Source organism: Mycetomoellerius zeteki, unplaced genomic scaffold (assembly GCF_001594055.1).
Source record: "Mycetomoellerius zeteki isolate Tzet28-1 unplaced genomic scaffold, Tzet1.0 scaffold145, whole genome shotgun sequence".
In the NCBI taxonomy this organism is placed as follows: domain Eukaryota; kingdom Metazoa; phylum Arthropoda; class Insecta; order Hymenoptera; family Formicidae; genus Mycetomoellerius; species Mycetomoellerius zeteki.
In genome coordinates, this window is record NW_017256393.1 from 857,846 (window position 1) to 873,999 (window position 16,154).

General features: G+C 37.9%; 1 protein-coding gene across 4 annotated transcripts in view; it reads left to right on the forward strand.

The window, feature by feature from the left end:
• LOC108732052 (protein pangolin, isoforms A/H/I/S) overlaps positions 1-13,572 on the forward strand; it is a 193,674-nt gene extending 180,102 nt beyond the window's left edge. For 2 of the 4 annotated variants that reach the window (XM_018462672.1, XM_018462669.1), the window contains 5 exons: positions 988-1,070; positions 1,179-1,309; positions 2,278-2,443; positions 6,634-6,703; positions 11,696-13,572. In XM_018462672.1, coding sequence (XP_018318174.1) covers positions 988-1,070; positions 1,179-1,309; positions 2,278-2,443; positions 6,634-6,703; positions 11,696-12,185 — 940 coding nt within the window. In that variant the 3' untranslated portion in view covers positions 12,186-13,572. Of the gene's footprint in view, positions 1-987; positions 1,071-1,178; positions 1,310-2,277; positions 2,444-4,097; positions 4,258-6,633; positions 6,704-9,323; positions 9,565-11,695 lie in introns of all 4 variants that reach the window. The other 2 variants (XM_018462671.1, XM_018462670.1) reach the window with 2 other exon arrangements.
• Positions 13,573-16,154: the final 2,582 nt, after the last annotated feature.

A 16,154-nucleotide genomic window follows, 5' to 3' on the forward strand; every position in this document is an offset into this window, starting at 1 on the left:
TCTACCTGCGATGCCGCAAATGACGAGCATGCCGTTTTCCGGAGTTGATGAGAAGTAACGCGAGTGAGATGAGGTCGATGAGGGTTGATACGAAAAGGAGAATCTAAGGCCCTAATGTCATCGAAAGTGGACGGTGATTTGATTCGTTCGTTTCGTGATAATTAATCCCCGAACAATAGCACTCGGGACCGACCGAGTGAGATCGTGTGGCGTTTAGGATCGTTCCATGGATCGATTTGGATCACTTCGGCGGTCGGCCCACGAGTAAGCACGAGGTAGTCCCGTATGTGGCGATGGAGCCAGCCGAGTGCCTGGAGCCGCTGAACTTGGTGATAAAAAAGGACGACACTGAAGACAGCGGACCGATCAGGACTGTGATCGCAGGTGTGAAGATCGCAGAGGCGTCGATCGACGAGGAGGAGAAGGACGCTGTTGTGACTGAGGAGAACGCGATCGAGGATAATATGGCGATATTCCAGGACGCTGTCAAGTCTGTCGAGTCCGGTGGTTTACCAACTGCGGATCACAAACTCTTGACCGCGCTCTACATGAGCAGTCTCGTGCAAATGTCGAGCTTAAGCGCGCCGCGCGGCATTGCGCCGCCGCCATACGGCGCCAGCCAGCAGCAACAGCAAAACTTTATGCAGCTGCTGGCGATGGTGGAGGCACGACATCGCATGTGGCAGCAGATGAACTGGCCACTGCCGCAGAGCTTTCTGAGGAGTCCGCTGACGCTACCACCGACCACGCCATCCTATTTTGACGGCGCAACGACGCCGACACCGACGCCACCGAATCTGTCTGACCAGCTATCCCAGAACTCCGCACCGACCTACCCCCTGTCCTGTGCGAAATCTGAACCCCTTAATTCTGAGGTTAAACAGTCCTACTTCAATAAACGGTACACAAATGTGATCAATAGGCTTTGTAGAATCTGCGTTAATCGCGCCCAACAAATTCATCTTGAGTCTTACATGTGTGTTGCAGGTCAACGATAGAACAGAAAAACTCCACATCGTTACCTACGGACAATGCGAAAGCTCAGGACACGGGACAACAAAACAATCAAGGTAAGGATTTAAGGGTATTCGAAATCACATGTGGATAATCGTAGTATTAGAGAGGCTTGACATTGATCAAAGTGAATGGTTTATTTAATCTCGTTGTTGTTTCGACAGATAAAAAGAAACCCCATATAAAAAAGCCTTTGAATGCGTTTATGCTGTATATGAAGGAAATGAGGGCGAAGGTTGTGGCAGAGTGTACCTTAAAAGAGAGTGCCGCGATCAACCAAATATTGGGAAGACGAGTGAGTAAATCTTCTTATCTAGATATTTTTTTACACTTAAAGTAAATTGTTCTACTTCGGAGTAGCAAATTTGAATTTTTTTATTCATTGAATATCGTAAATTATTTTGAGTAAGAAAATGCTAGGTTTATATCCAGATCAATAAAATTAATTTATTGCACTCTGATGTAAGAATAATTAAAATGTGCAAAAGTCAATATTTTCTCTTATCTCATAGTGGAACAAGATTTTTGAAATATTTCGTGTAGAAAGACAGAGAAGAGAAATTAATTTAATTTGTTTGTAAGCAAAATTTTAATTTTTAGCAATTTACTCAGAGTTAACTTAAATCTACAATTAGATATGTAATCATATATATTATCGTTATAAAAATTTTACTTATGAATTAGATAAATTTTCGTTATAATGAAACGATTTGGTTATTGAATTTTTATATTAAATATCAAAAGTTTTATTATTTTGATTTTATAACATTCGAATGATAAAAAGAGAGAAAATATTGATCGACTGTTTATTAAAAATATTCCAGACGAATTTTCATTCTGGATATACAAGTATTGCATGTATTTTTAACGCTTTTGTCGAACGAATCATCTATCGGGTTACTAATCGGAGCTAACTAACCATACCTACTAGTATCTCAGTACAAATAGAGCATTGTAGGTGGGATCTAAGGAAATCTCAGATTCGCCTTGATAGAAAGAACTGTGACAAAAAGGGAAGGGTCGAAGGGTGGTTTTTGTGGGTCTCATGGGACATGTGATGAGTCACACGAGTCAATGATAGTGACTTGTACACTTGTCGCTAGTGATAAATAAGTTTGAGCAAGAGAGGGAGAGAGAGCGAGCGAGAGAGAGAGAGAAAGAGAAAGGGAAAGGGAGGGAGAGATAAAGGGGACGGTGCACGGTAATAAGTACTGTGAGGCTGTGAATCTGTGAATCTCTGAATTTTGGGGATATGACACGCAGTGGCACTCGCTAAGCCGGGAGGAGCAGGCGCGGTATTATGAGGCGGCCAGGCAGGAGCGCCATCTGCATCAACAACGATACCCCGGCTGGAGTGCTAGGGATAACTACGGATATGGCAGCAAGAAGAAGAAGAGGAAGAAAGAGCGATCCGCAGATCCCACCGGAGGTACCACTTTCCAGTGCTAGAACAGCAGGCCCTTAATAATTCATAATTCATATATAATAATTGCTAGTATATACCTATACTGGTTGATTGAAACGATCAAAGTCTCTGTGCGTTTCTTTTTTCGTACGTTTCTTTTTTTGCGTTATTTATTTATTTATTTATTTATTTATTTATATGGTTTTCTGGCATTCAGTCTTTTTCAACGTGTGCAGGCTATATATATATATATATATATTTATCGACATATATGTATATCTCTTGGATATTTTATATGTACATATATGCATATATGTATATTTTTTCGTTTTTCGAAACTGAATTGGATTGGATTGTCTGTGGGGATTGTGGAATGTGGCACAGCAGAGAATTAAAAAAAAAAAGAAAAGTACAAAAATAAGAAACAAAAAATGGAAGAAAATCAACACGGACTTTCGCGGCATGCAATGCAATTCTTTTTTTTTATCTGGCCAAACTCCCTAAAGCGGTATTCGTTCTCCGGTGAATAAGAAGAAATGAGACGAGACAAATAATATCACCGATGATGCGATAACGAGAGCGAGAGTGAAAACCAAAGCCTTAGGTACGGGATGTCTGGTAGAGCCTAGGGCCTGACCGTTTTTTCTCTTTTTTTGTTTTTCGCTGCGGGGCGACATCTGCTCACAACTTGCTTGTCTCCCAAGATGAGTCATGCTACGGCGATTTGACGAGAATTGTCCACTGACAATCCTCGCCTTCTTCGAAATTCATTTCTTCTCTTTCTTCCGTTTTCCCGTAAATATTCAATAGTATATATACGTGTATATACCTGAAATAAACGTTTCTTTTGGGAAGTGACAGTATTTTATCATAAGTCTTACATCAAAGACTTCCCTTTACTATTTCGATGACATACGTGGAGAAGAATTGAGGCAGGTGACAAACGGAAATACACTGGAGGAATCAGCATTTTTTTAATGGATAATGCGTTCGTATTACCGAAAGGATTGAAAGACAGTGAAACCTAATTGAATTTGTAATTCTTAATCTTTCAATTGTACTTTGATAAGTATGAAATTAAATTAATAAATAAAAAAATTTATTGGTTGAAACGATATATTATTATATATGTATATCCTAAGGATTGTATCTTCTAATGATTGCAAGTATATCAATTGTGTATAGCGTTCAAAGCTATATACTCAGTTACGTTTTCTTCAGTGTATATAGACATGCAAACATTACTCTTTCACTTTTTCATCCGCACGCGTACTCCACTAAAATTTTTTACCGTCTACTCGTTAGATCGTATTCTCTATCAGACACCCTGTATGCCTTTAGGTTATTAATATCGACCACATGCGACGAATAGCGGTGCGACCGAGGGGGAGGGGACAACTTAGGCTGTTCTTCTAGCACTTTAAACGGAAAGTAGGGACCCCAGTGTTACTGAAATGCTATGAGGCAACGAGATATTGCTAAAAAAAATAAAATAATAAAATAGATAACGAAAAAGTAATAAAAAAAATTAATTTCTAAATAGAGTTAGCTAATTTTTATGCAATTAGGGTGGCGGCAGTAGCATTAGTGAATTTTCTTTTTTCTTGATTAAAAATATTGTTTAGTCCACACACGGTTCATGCACAATTACAAAAAGTGTTTGGTTCTCTCTCGGTAGTGGCACGCGCTAGGGCGAGAGGAACAGGCCAAGTATTATGAGTTGGCGCGACGGGAGAGACAGTTGCACATGCAGCTGTACCCTGACTGGTCTTCCCGCGCAAATACCAACCGAACTAAGAAGAGGAAGCGCAAACAAGACACAAACAGTGATCCTGGAGGTACCCACATGCCTCACTCCACACATTCTTACAATCCCCTCGTCATAAGGAAAGAGCCCCTGCCCCCTCCACCCTATTCATTATTACATATATACTATTATATTATATTATACATTCTTATATTGCTACACTATATTATGTTGCATGTTTCCTCCCCGTCTTAGGGGTTTTGGGTCGATATCTATATTATATTATATTATATATATATACATATATATATTTTATTATAACTATATTATTAAACACACACGCATATACGTCCATATATACATATATGTATATATATATAAATGTGACTCTATTATATATATATATGGTCTTTTACATTAGTCGCGAATACGGACGTGCACATACGCATGCGCACGTGCGTGCCTATATATCTGCATTACACATTGGCAACATGTGACACACATTATGCACAGGACACATGCACACATCACATGCTCACGCGTGCGCGCGCACACACAATCGAGACAAACATCCATGCATTTTATTATTAATTACGTATACAACTTTGGGGACGCTGGCCATTTTGCATTTTTACAGGGACCTACTCCGCAATCAGACAATCCTGAGCGTTTAATTTTCTTTCAGCCTTTTTCTCTCTCTCTCTTTTTTCTCTCTCTTTCTCTCTCTCTCTCTCATTTATTCACTCTTTTTTTATTTTATAAATATTTATTTTTTATTTTTCCCCTTATTCTCTCTCACTATCACTCTCTTATTCTTGTACTTTGATTCTTAATTCGTACATTTATTTTTCTTTGATCGTTTCAATGTTGCCTGAATTCCTTGATTTTTATTCTAATTTTATTATTTTCGTTCTATCGTCACTTAATCGAGTCACTCAGTTTATTCTCGACCTCCACATATGAAAATTTCGTACGATAGAACGTTCACATCCATAATATTTTCGATATTTCTTTAGATATATTCCGGAATTTTTATGTTTATAATACAAGTCACGACATTTCAACCAAGTAGATCTTTGATCGTGTTTTTAAACTGTTTTAACGTTAACGTTGCATGCCATATTATTTGTTTGACAAAGATAAGCCATTCATCTAGAAAGTGACGTAAGTCTGATTTTGAAATAAATTAAATAAATTTATTTTAACATCTTATTGAAATTTATATCATTAAAAATGGATTTGCATCGCTTTCAAAATAAATGATTCGCATCTTTGTCAATATGCGTGGATCCTTCCTCGAAGACTATCAACTTCACTGTATGAGATTATCTGAAGTAGAAATTTACGCAAATACATTCTTGTATTTTTATTTGTTTACGTCATATTTTTATGTAAAATTGTTTTTTAATGTGTTATATTTAATATCGATAGCGTCTTCGATGAAGGTCTTATGACATATTGTTTACAATCCTTTGAGGTCGTAACACCGAAATAAATTTTTATTACATTAATTTTAAAGGAATTTTATTCAATTTTAAAATTACATCTTGTATAAATACGACTTTAGGTAATCTACAGTATCGAATTTTGTAAAATATCTTCTCGGAAAATTGAAAACCCATAATGCATATTAATAATCGGTGTTCTTGGATCTCAAGGGATTAACATCGTTCTGTTACACGCATGACTAGTTGACATTCGTTGAATTCATTTGACATTCACAGAAACATAAGTACGTTTGACGCAAAAACTCGGGCACTCTATACTACGTAGATTATGTCGTTTCCGCATATTGAATCGTACACGACAATTTCGCACGGTTTGTCAATATATAATATTTATTTATATTATTTATATATATATATATATATATAAAAAATATGCTCACAATCCCAAAGAGTAATTTTTTCGGAGTGCGCACCATCTGAATTTGTACAAAACACAATTTTTGTTACAAAAACTCGTAAAAACTTTTTCTAACATATCGTTTTTAATATTGCTAATAACTTTTTAATTAGCTGCTACTAAATCTGAAACTGTTTTCCGATCTTATCTACAGTCTTTGATATTAATCTTAATTTTACTTACGTTTACTTGATTTTAGCATATTTTTCATCAATAAAATTAATTGATACACAAACATTTTATTAAATTTTATTTATGCTCATTAAAAATTGCAGACTTTCCTCTTTTCAGCGCAATTTTTAATTTTTTAATAATTGAATACTTTCGAAAATGACAGCTGATTAGTTTCAACACCTTCCCGTGGGACACTCTGTATAAACATCTGTTTTTTTTTTCTTTACCACGTGATCATAGATTACTCGAGTTGATTCTTTACATCTTTCTCACATAGCGATGTCAATAACTACGTCATTCTTTTGGCAGAATGTACTATGTCGAATAGTAATTCCATTTGCAAACAATCCACGATCATGGCATTAATCATTACTGTTTCCCTTTCTAGGTAATAACATGAAGAAATGCCGTGCCAGGTACGGATTAGATCAACAAAGCCAATGGTGCAAACCCTGCAGGTATGTGTGCCATGTGCAAAGCTTTTTTTCGATATATTTTGTGCTTCAGTGAGAAAACAATTGTCAAACCGCGCGTACGATTTTCGTGGTTTGTGTGTAAATATATACTAAATTTTACGGAAGTCAATAATTTGGCAATGTCATGTTTGTCGATTGTATTTTTAAAAAGTTTTACCTTGTCTATCATTCAGTCTAATATAGAAGATACAGTACACGAAATACTTCGTTCACCGATATCATTAATCTCGTAAAAGAAGATCTCGGATTCTTCCGCGTAACGTCAATCCTCTGTTTCACTTAATATAACGAGTACATAATTTAACACTTTACTTGGTAATGACACTCGAGTAGCTTACTTAAAGTGTACTCTGGCGCTTTAAAAATAACTGGATGATTCGGAAACGTCTGTAAACGTTATTTTCTACATGTACTAATGACCTTCTTCAAGATTGTTCGCGACATATCAATCACGATTCTAGTATTCTCGATTTTCGCTATCTCGTATCGGTCTCGGACCCCGTTCCGTCATCCACATGTTATCCACATGGAACTTAAAGACATCACCAAATGGCATATCTCCGGAACGTACACAGAAAAAGATTTCAAATTAACCATAATATGCTCATATATAAGCAAAAATATTGTAATCTTGTTTCAAAAATTTAGTCTTGATTTGATTGAGTTTACATTGATGCAAGATTTTTTATAAAGCAAATCTTGAATTGAATGCAAAGTAATACTTGTATCAACACAAATTCAGTCAAATCAAGACTAAAATTTTTGAAGCAAGATTACAATATTTTTGCTTATATATGAGCATATTATGGTTGATTTGAGAATAATCTTTTTTTCTGTGTGTGTATATATATATATATATATATTACGTATACTGAAAATAAATGATGTTATATTAACAATATTAATTTCATTGAAAATAATTTTGTTAATTCAATAACACTATTAATGAAACAAATACATCATGCTCTTGCTTTGATAAAATTTTACTTATTTCATTAATATGTTATGAATTAACAAAATTATTTTCGGTTTAAAAAAGCTGTTGATATAACATCATTTTTTCCAGTGTACAAATATCGGTGTGATGCTATGCGATATGATGCGAAACGTCATGCGCAACAGGGTCGTGTCAGGAATAACTCATGTTTGCAATGATGGTACTCCCTTCCTGTCGAATCTACAAATATAGCATAGAGCGAACGAGGAAAGAAACAGAGAAAAAAAGCACAGCGCGAAGCTGCGCGCTACCATCAGAAAATGTGTCTTCCAAAGAGAAAAAAAAAAGAACAAAAAGAGAAAGGGTGAACGACCAATCTCCTTCCTAGTTGCGAGTGGGCGCACGACGCCGCCTAACGATGCCCAAACGTGTCCAACTGTACTTGGCTTGTAAATATCGGTTTCTAGAAGCACACTTTCGTAGTTTGTCGCGGTATCACGAGCCACCTGTTTTTAGCGTCAATTATACACTGCCTCGTTGTCACGGTGTAGCCCAAATGCCCCAACTCCCGGCTGGGTTTGTGAATTTCATGGACCTCATTAAAGGGGCGAGGACGAATCCCATCGAACAGTTCCTTTTCTTTCCTTTCGTTTATTACGCGATGAGAGAAGGTGACAGTCTCGAGAGCGATCACCAGATTAAGCGCCATTTGTAGTCTACCAACGAATCGTGCCAACCTGGCAATCTGTCATCATCGCGTGCATGGGAATGAATTAGAAACGTGTAAAATTCGTGTCGTAAAGCGTACAAAATTCATCCTGTGCGATTGCACTTGGTTTGTGTTCATGCTGCCAAAATCAAGACTTATCGTCAGATATCGGGAGCACCTAGTTTGTTGCACTTGGACTTGACCGATTGCACTCTGCATTGAATGCACGTAACTTACATACCGCCTGTATAAACGTCATTGTGCTTTCGATTGGTAATGTTATCACGAATATTTAAGAAATCGTGTTAGAAGATTGTAATAACGTGTGACAATAAAAATAGACATAAATTGTAAAGCAACCACGAATATTCATAGCGCCATCAAGTACGCCAAGATCAATTCTAAACCATCGCGTCAGCGCGGATACTTGGGAGACATATTTTCTGATCTATACAACAATCACTATATCTTCCACTGTCTTTCTTCGTTCCAGTTAAAATCCAAGCTTGTTCCAACGGGGCCGGCAATGCTATAATCACGATATCTACGTAACGCATAAATTATCATATCATTCGACTATCTTTTGTTGCCAAAATTTTATTTTCAAATATTTGGAGATGTCATTTATTATTAGTAAAATATGTTTATATATGTGTCAAATATATATGTGTCAAATAGAAAAAAATTGGTAGCCATTTTTTATCTCTTCTAAAATAGTGATATGAAACGATACTGTCTGGCATCAATATCGCGCATTCCAGAATATAAAAAATTGCATATAAAAAAAATTGATAATCTCTCTCTCGATCCGATAATCGCCGGCCTCGTTTTCGCGATTTTACTATCACAAGTGATCTAAGACGACACGATACGGTGCGAGATTGAGGTGGGATTAAGTCGACGATATGTCTTAGCGAGAGAGCGCCCCTTTAATGGCTGGTGGTTGGTTTTGGCAGCCCAGTGGAGCATGGAGCGGGGATGGGCATCCACGCGAGCATAATCCATCACGGTGTGGGAAGTAGCGCGGGGGCAGGGGTCGGGGCTGGAGGTGGTGGAGGGACGGTGGGGACAGCCGCCGCCCCGCCAAACACCAACACTGCCTCCAATGCCTCCTCGCCTCAGCAAGAACCCACTTATGTTAATCTCTAGTCAAGCCTATCGCCTCCCTTCTACTGCAACACTTCTTCTTAAACAGTGGTCAGTCCCGACTTGAAACCTACGGGCTTTCGTCGGTCCTCGCTATGGCCGGCCAGTCGCTCGAAAGATAACTCAAATGATTTTACTGTATCTCACATAACTGGATATTAAACTTTTTTCTGAAACTTGATGATGAGGACATATAGCTCGTTAAATATCATTGTGAAAAGATACGAGCGAAGAGAGCCCCATAGTAAGTGGCACGACGGTGGCCCGTGATGCTCGCATTGTTTCTCATTGTTGTGGCTCTTTACAGCTTATTATTGTTATTTATTTATCCCTCTCGTTTAGTTGGAATTTACTCAGTGTTGCCCTTAGCATGGCTGATCTGTAATATATCATTATATATATACATATATGTTTCTATATATATATACACATGTAACAGTTATTTATTCCGATTTCTGAACGTTTGACACTTATGTTAGAAGGTTTTTATATATTTTAATTTTTTAGCATGACAGTTCATACGATTAAGACCGGATGATTGCGGATGTGTTCTTTTTCACATTTTTTTTTTACTTTTAATATCTAATCATTTTTTCTTTTGTAATATTTTATACAATAACGTATTTTTATACGTGTAGTAACCACTTAAGGCATTTCTTTGAAAAAACATCTCGCTGGCTGAACGTGTAGAATGAAATTTAAGTTAAAATTTTGCACAATTTCGTATTATTCGAGATTGAATCTCGGATTGGATTGCAAACAACCGCGATTGCAGCCGCTTTTAACAAGATACCTGACGCCATGTCTGTAGAGACATTTATTATTTTTAATTAAACAAAAGAAAAAAATGCAAATTATTATTTCTTGTGAGAAATACATTTTTTTAGTATAAATGCGAAGAATACGATTCTTGTTAATCAATGCTAACTGCAATTATACATAACTATCGATAATTGATTTAACAAAAGCATAATATATATATATGTTGCAATCCAGCACGAGATTTTCAAATACCCGTTCGTTGTCGCGCACTAAAACTACGGAATCTAACTCCTGTAAATTTTGTGTAATGCTTTGACATCCAAGTGTGACTGCGAGTTAATAGCAACTTCCGTCGTCCTCGGCAGCACGGCCGATGAAACTAATTGATTTAGCTGAGAGATAAATAATGAGAGCCAATGGCAGAGCGACAAAATGTCTCGACTGCGAAGCAGTTCTCGGACGAGGTCGGACAGGCTCACTTGTGAAAATTGTGCAGTAGCAAAATGCCTTTCTTCCTCTCGTCACACGGAATCTATTCTATCGATGTCCATCTTTTACGCGACTCAAAACTTTACTTTGAATACACTTAGTCGCAATATTCCTAGTTCCACGTAACATACTGTATCCATTCAATGTATGTATACGTACGTTAATTGGCTTGTGACAAATTGATGTCGAAAAAAGAGCGCGGATCCCTATAAAAATTATCGATTAACGAATAATAAATGATTCGATAGATGCCCCCTGGCATTTCGATTGAGTTTTGTTTCCTTTATCACGTACAAATTTTTTACACGTTATGCTTGTTACGTCCAAGAATTTTGAGCATGGCATTTGCGAGCGAGTGATCAGTGTCGAGCAATCGAAGCATTGTCAGGCGCACAAAGATTGTTGCCTTCGGGAATTGAGGCATTGGAACATGAAATAATTTACTAACTCGAGATGGAGAAGTTTGTGTGTCTGACTTTGCGATGATGACGTAATCGCATGTTTTTTTTTTAGTTGGTAACAATTTTAGATGTAACATTTTTCATAGATGCGCATTTCCAACGGTGAGACTTCCACCGAATGTCGAGCCTCGTGTAAGGTTTAGAGATAATTGAAAAAAAATTTAGAGACACAAGAGTGTCGAATTAAAATTAAATGTTGTTTGAAAAATATTGTTCGAAATATTGCTTGATTGGTCATAATATCAGATTGAAGTAATTCTGACTATATGTTGTACATTAAAGAACATCGTGCTTTTATCTCGCATTTCAGGGTATTACCAAAATATAAATAAAAATTTATATATTTGTTATTATTTAAATAAATTATCTCTCACAGATGGAAATTGCAGCAATCGAAAGACAACATTATATTGTGTTTTCAATACACCTAAACGAACACGTACTAATCGGTTTTATGTCGTTATTTGCAGACGTAAGAAGAAATGTATCAGATACATGGGGGAGGGAGGAGACGGCGACGGTGAAGCTGACGGTGAAGCTGAGGATGATCATTCAGAGGATAATCTGGGTAGCGTAGGAGAGGCGGGGACTCCTGAGGAGGACGAATCTTTGAGTAGTCCCGGGGGCCTATCCGCGTTGTCTAGTCTGGCGAGTCCTTCGTTGGTCTTACCATCGCCCTCAAGTCTGGCCAGTCCATGCCCGTGTCCGTGCCCGTTGACGCCCCCGGTGCCGCCTCCGCCTCTGTCAAACACGAACCAGCCGGCGGCGGTGGCAACAACGACGACGACGGCAGTGCAACAACAGCAACCGCAACCACTTCCGCAGCCTCACCGCAACCCCGTCGGCACGAATCCTCACGACATTAACAATCCGCTCAGCGTGAACCAGCTGACCGGACAGTGTATAAAAAGCGAGCCCGCACCTTCGGGCCCTTCCAACCCGGCAATCAGTGTTACGTAGCCCCGGCCGGACCCACGTGACCGAACTGTTGCTACACGCGGTGTCATCTATAGGGTCCGTCTACGTATGCACGCGATAAGAAGGCTGGATAATGAAGAACCGACTGAGATGATGATAAAAACAAAGAGAAGAACTTGGCGAATGAGAAACCAAATAAGAATTGCTTTCGTCGTTTAACGCTTCTCTCAGTTCCGATCTGATTTGGGGGGGGATTTGATAGAGATCAAGGAGACTATAGTATTTTCGAGATGCCTGAAGGTAATTCGAGTGGTTACTTAGTCGAGTTAGACGCAGTCTACAATCGAAGCGGTACCGTTGATGATTCGGATTCGAACATGCGAAATCATTGTGCGAATCTTCCATCGCCATTATGGATTGATAACGTCGCCTTCGATTATTTTCTCCTGGCCTCATTCTTATCCATTTGCCGAAATAGAGATCATTCAAAGTCGGGAATAATGATCAAGACGTTATTATACGTGTTAACGAAAGAACAGAAATAAATACTATGTGCAGAAATACTCAGGACCAAGTAATTTGGTTGTAGTCACCCGCTCAGCAAAAAGACAAATGTAAGCGAGATGTAAGCGTGAGAGAATATATGTGCATGTATGCTTGCGAAGCTGGGGAAGAGCAAGGTGCACGTCTGATAATAATGCGACAGAGAAAGCAAGCTCATTGAAAGTGCGCGTGACGCAGCTTGTAGTCCTTGTTACGTTGTGATGCCAATGACTGAGAGTCATGTTCCTGTGCCAGCTACTATACTCTAGGGAAGTAATTATATCGCGGACAAATAGCTAAAAGCATAAAGCGGAGAAGCCGCAAGAAAAAAAAACGAAGCGGCGCACTCGCGCGTGAGATGCGTTTTATTATCATTTGTTTATTCGACCTCACCTCACACATCAAGTGTGTGTCAAGATATCTAACTTCTATGTATATGCAATTTGTTATTTTTTTAAAAGTCTATACACACAGTGCGGTTGATTAGCATGTAAGATTCTTTTTATCGACTCCCCATTCACTTTCTACTCGAATATTTTTTTCTTTCTCCTTTCTCTTTTTCTTCCCTTATATCTCATTTTTTATAATGTTACATTGATAAATGGCGCTATATGATCGATAAGGTTCTAAAGATAACGTGTTTCTGTAAAACTTGTCAAGCAAACCTTTCCATTTGTTCCACGGAATATAACACGCTGTTAACTACGTAGTTATTAAGTATGAATACGTATATTGATATAACTGCGTATTAATACTAATAATACGTATTATTAAACTTCATGTTTTTATTATCACTGTTGCAATCGACTTAACATCGCTCAATGTTTTCATCTTTTGATTCTTTTCTCAAATTTGATAATAATTTTAGATTCGCATGATTTGTATTTTCGATTGAACAAAGACAATAATAACCGCGATAAAATAAAAATAAAAAACTAAACTCAATGCAATTATTCTCTATAGAAATATTGGAATGAGCTGCGTCAGTCAACTTGCGAGTGTCAAAAGTGACATTTTCGGAAGATTATCCTATAATCTGTTTATTTCTCATATTTTTCTATTACTCTTTTTAAATATTTTCCTCTTATCTTTTCACTTTTACGTATTAACGTGAGCGTTCGATGAGCGTGTAGCAATCCAATGCGACTTGAGGATTAGTTGATTTGTAATCTGTATGTTTGCGCATCAGAGAAATAAGTTTCTCTCTCAAATCGTGGAATAGAAAAATTTTATCGTTGGAACAATCGCTCAATAAACGACGATTAGGAACTGATTTTAGAAAAAACATTTTATGATATCGTAAAACATGGATTTTATTAATGTTTTATATATTTTTCTCCCCGTTATTAATGGAGTTTTTAGCATGTGGTTTCAAACATTAGGATAGTGCAGGTTTTTGTTTCTAGATGCAAAACATAAATATTTTTTATTGGCAATTCTATGTTTTTCCTTATGTTTTATTATATATATATATATTGTTTATATGTATATCGTATCTCGGTGTAACGTGCAAATGTAAAACGTACTATTTGAACAATTAATATGAGAAATATGAAATAACGAATATATTTTTCATTATTTCATGAGTTGTTTTTGTTGCGAAAAATCTATTAGCTCATAATCCTTTTTTTTTTATAAATGTAACAAAAATTAATCGTATGGTAAAAGATTCTTCGCAATATTGTTTTGTAAATGAACAGCTAGTTCTTTCATTTTTATTTGTCTTATCATTAAAATTTTAATCGTCACTAATTTAAAAAAATTTTATTTTATCAATTCGATATTTTAAATATTTACGAAAATGACAAGAATGAATCTTTTTGCAATAAGACATTACACGACATTAGTACGTTTTGTAAAAAGCTAAAAAATCACGTATCGTATGCGCAATTTCGAGCACACCGATTATATAATTGCGATGAGAATTGTTAATGACTGATTTCGTTCTGTTATTTTGGTGCGACATTTTGGTGCGATTCTAGAATTTTTCTTTACCATCTATTACCAAACCGGGAAGAAATGCGCGAGAGGGGTCCTTTGTAACGATTGTTCCGTAAGCGTTTATTTGGAGAGCAGTTTCTCTTTTGTACATAAAATAAATATGTTTTATATAAGATGCATTTGTTGCGGCGCATGGGAAAGTGCAATGGAGGTGCCAATGAGAGAACGAGAGTGTGAAATTGTGCGCGTTTGTGCGCCACGAAACGGAAGTAGACGTTGCACGAGGGTGTACGCGAACGTCTGACAATATTTTTCCTTATTTCCTTTCCGCAATGTGTTTCTCCTTTTTTCTTTTTATACTCTTTTGTTTTTATTTCATTAGTCGCGTTCAGTAGAAAAAGCAGCTTTGCAGTTGTAAAATTCTTCAACATGATTGGTTCCTTAGCTTCTTATCAGATCTACATGCGTAATCAATAATATTAAACAATTTAAACAGTTTTTGCAATTGCTTTTTCTGTTGAACTCAGCCATAGACTGGAAATCATCCGGTGTCTGTATAGCGAACATGGCGAAAACCGCTGTAGAAACGCATCGTCGAGTATAGCAGCGAACTAAACGTGCCATAACAACGTCATGCCAATATTATCCATATAATACATATTGTTTTTGACATTATAATCCATTCCTAGTTCCGTCGGTCGTGGAGCGTCAGCCACCGACGCGAACTTGCCCTTTTCTCCCTCCTTCCCTCTTCACTCGATCCGCCGTTCTCTCTCCCTTCCTAACCGCCTTCTTCGTTTGTCGATCGAACTCGTTAAACAGACTGAAAATGGCATTTAGTAGGAACTTTTTCGCGAATGACGATCTGTATATTACACGATCGCGAATAAAGCGAAATATTTAGCAGTACTCGAACGAAAGGATGTTCGATCGAGGAACTGAAGTACCTATTGAATAAGAATACGGGGCAAGGACAACCAGCAACGTCTCACGAGAGACGAGTGCGGAAAGAAAGGAGGTAGCGGTGGATTAGCGACAGACATAGCCAGTACGTGAAAACGAGACTCTTTAAGTTTCACGCGAGACATTTAAGTATCGCTATACACAGAAGAGAGTGACGTGAGTGGGACCGATTTCTTCCTGATGAGCGATCTGATCGCAAAGGAAGCGGTACTCCTCCATAGATCATCTCGAGCCCGCTCGCTGCCTCCTTTCTCGCTCTGCTAAGAACGACGAGACGACGTCTAGGATTCGGTGGCGAACTGCTCGGGGGACGTGAAAGCGTCCTGGTTTAACCGAGTATAAAGAGAACGTATCCCCTGGGATGCAGAATGCGATTCTTGGAATGCGAGCAAACTCGCTCGATACGGCCTACAGTCCGCTCGAGAAGAGAGAGTATCGAGATTTGCTCGCGAGTCGCAGATGACGACCCCCCTTCCTCCGGTGACGAGGGTGACCAAGCTCGTGCCGATCGAGTCGGGAGTTCGGAGCTAGTGTCTCGCTTCAAAGGAATGATTGTACCATATT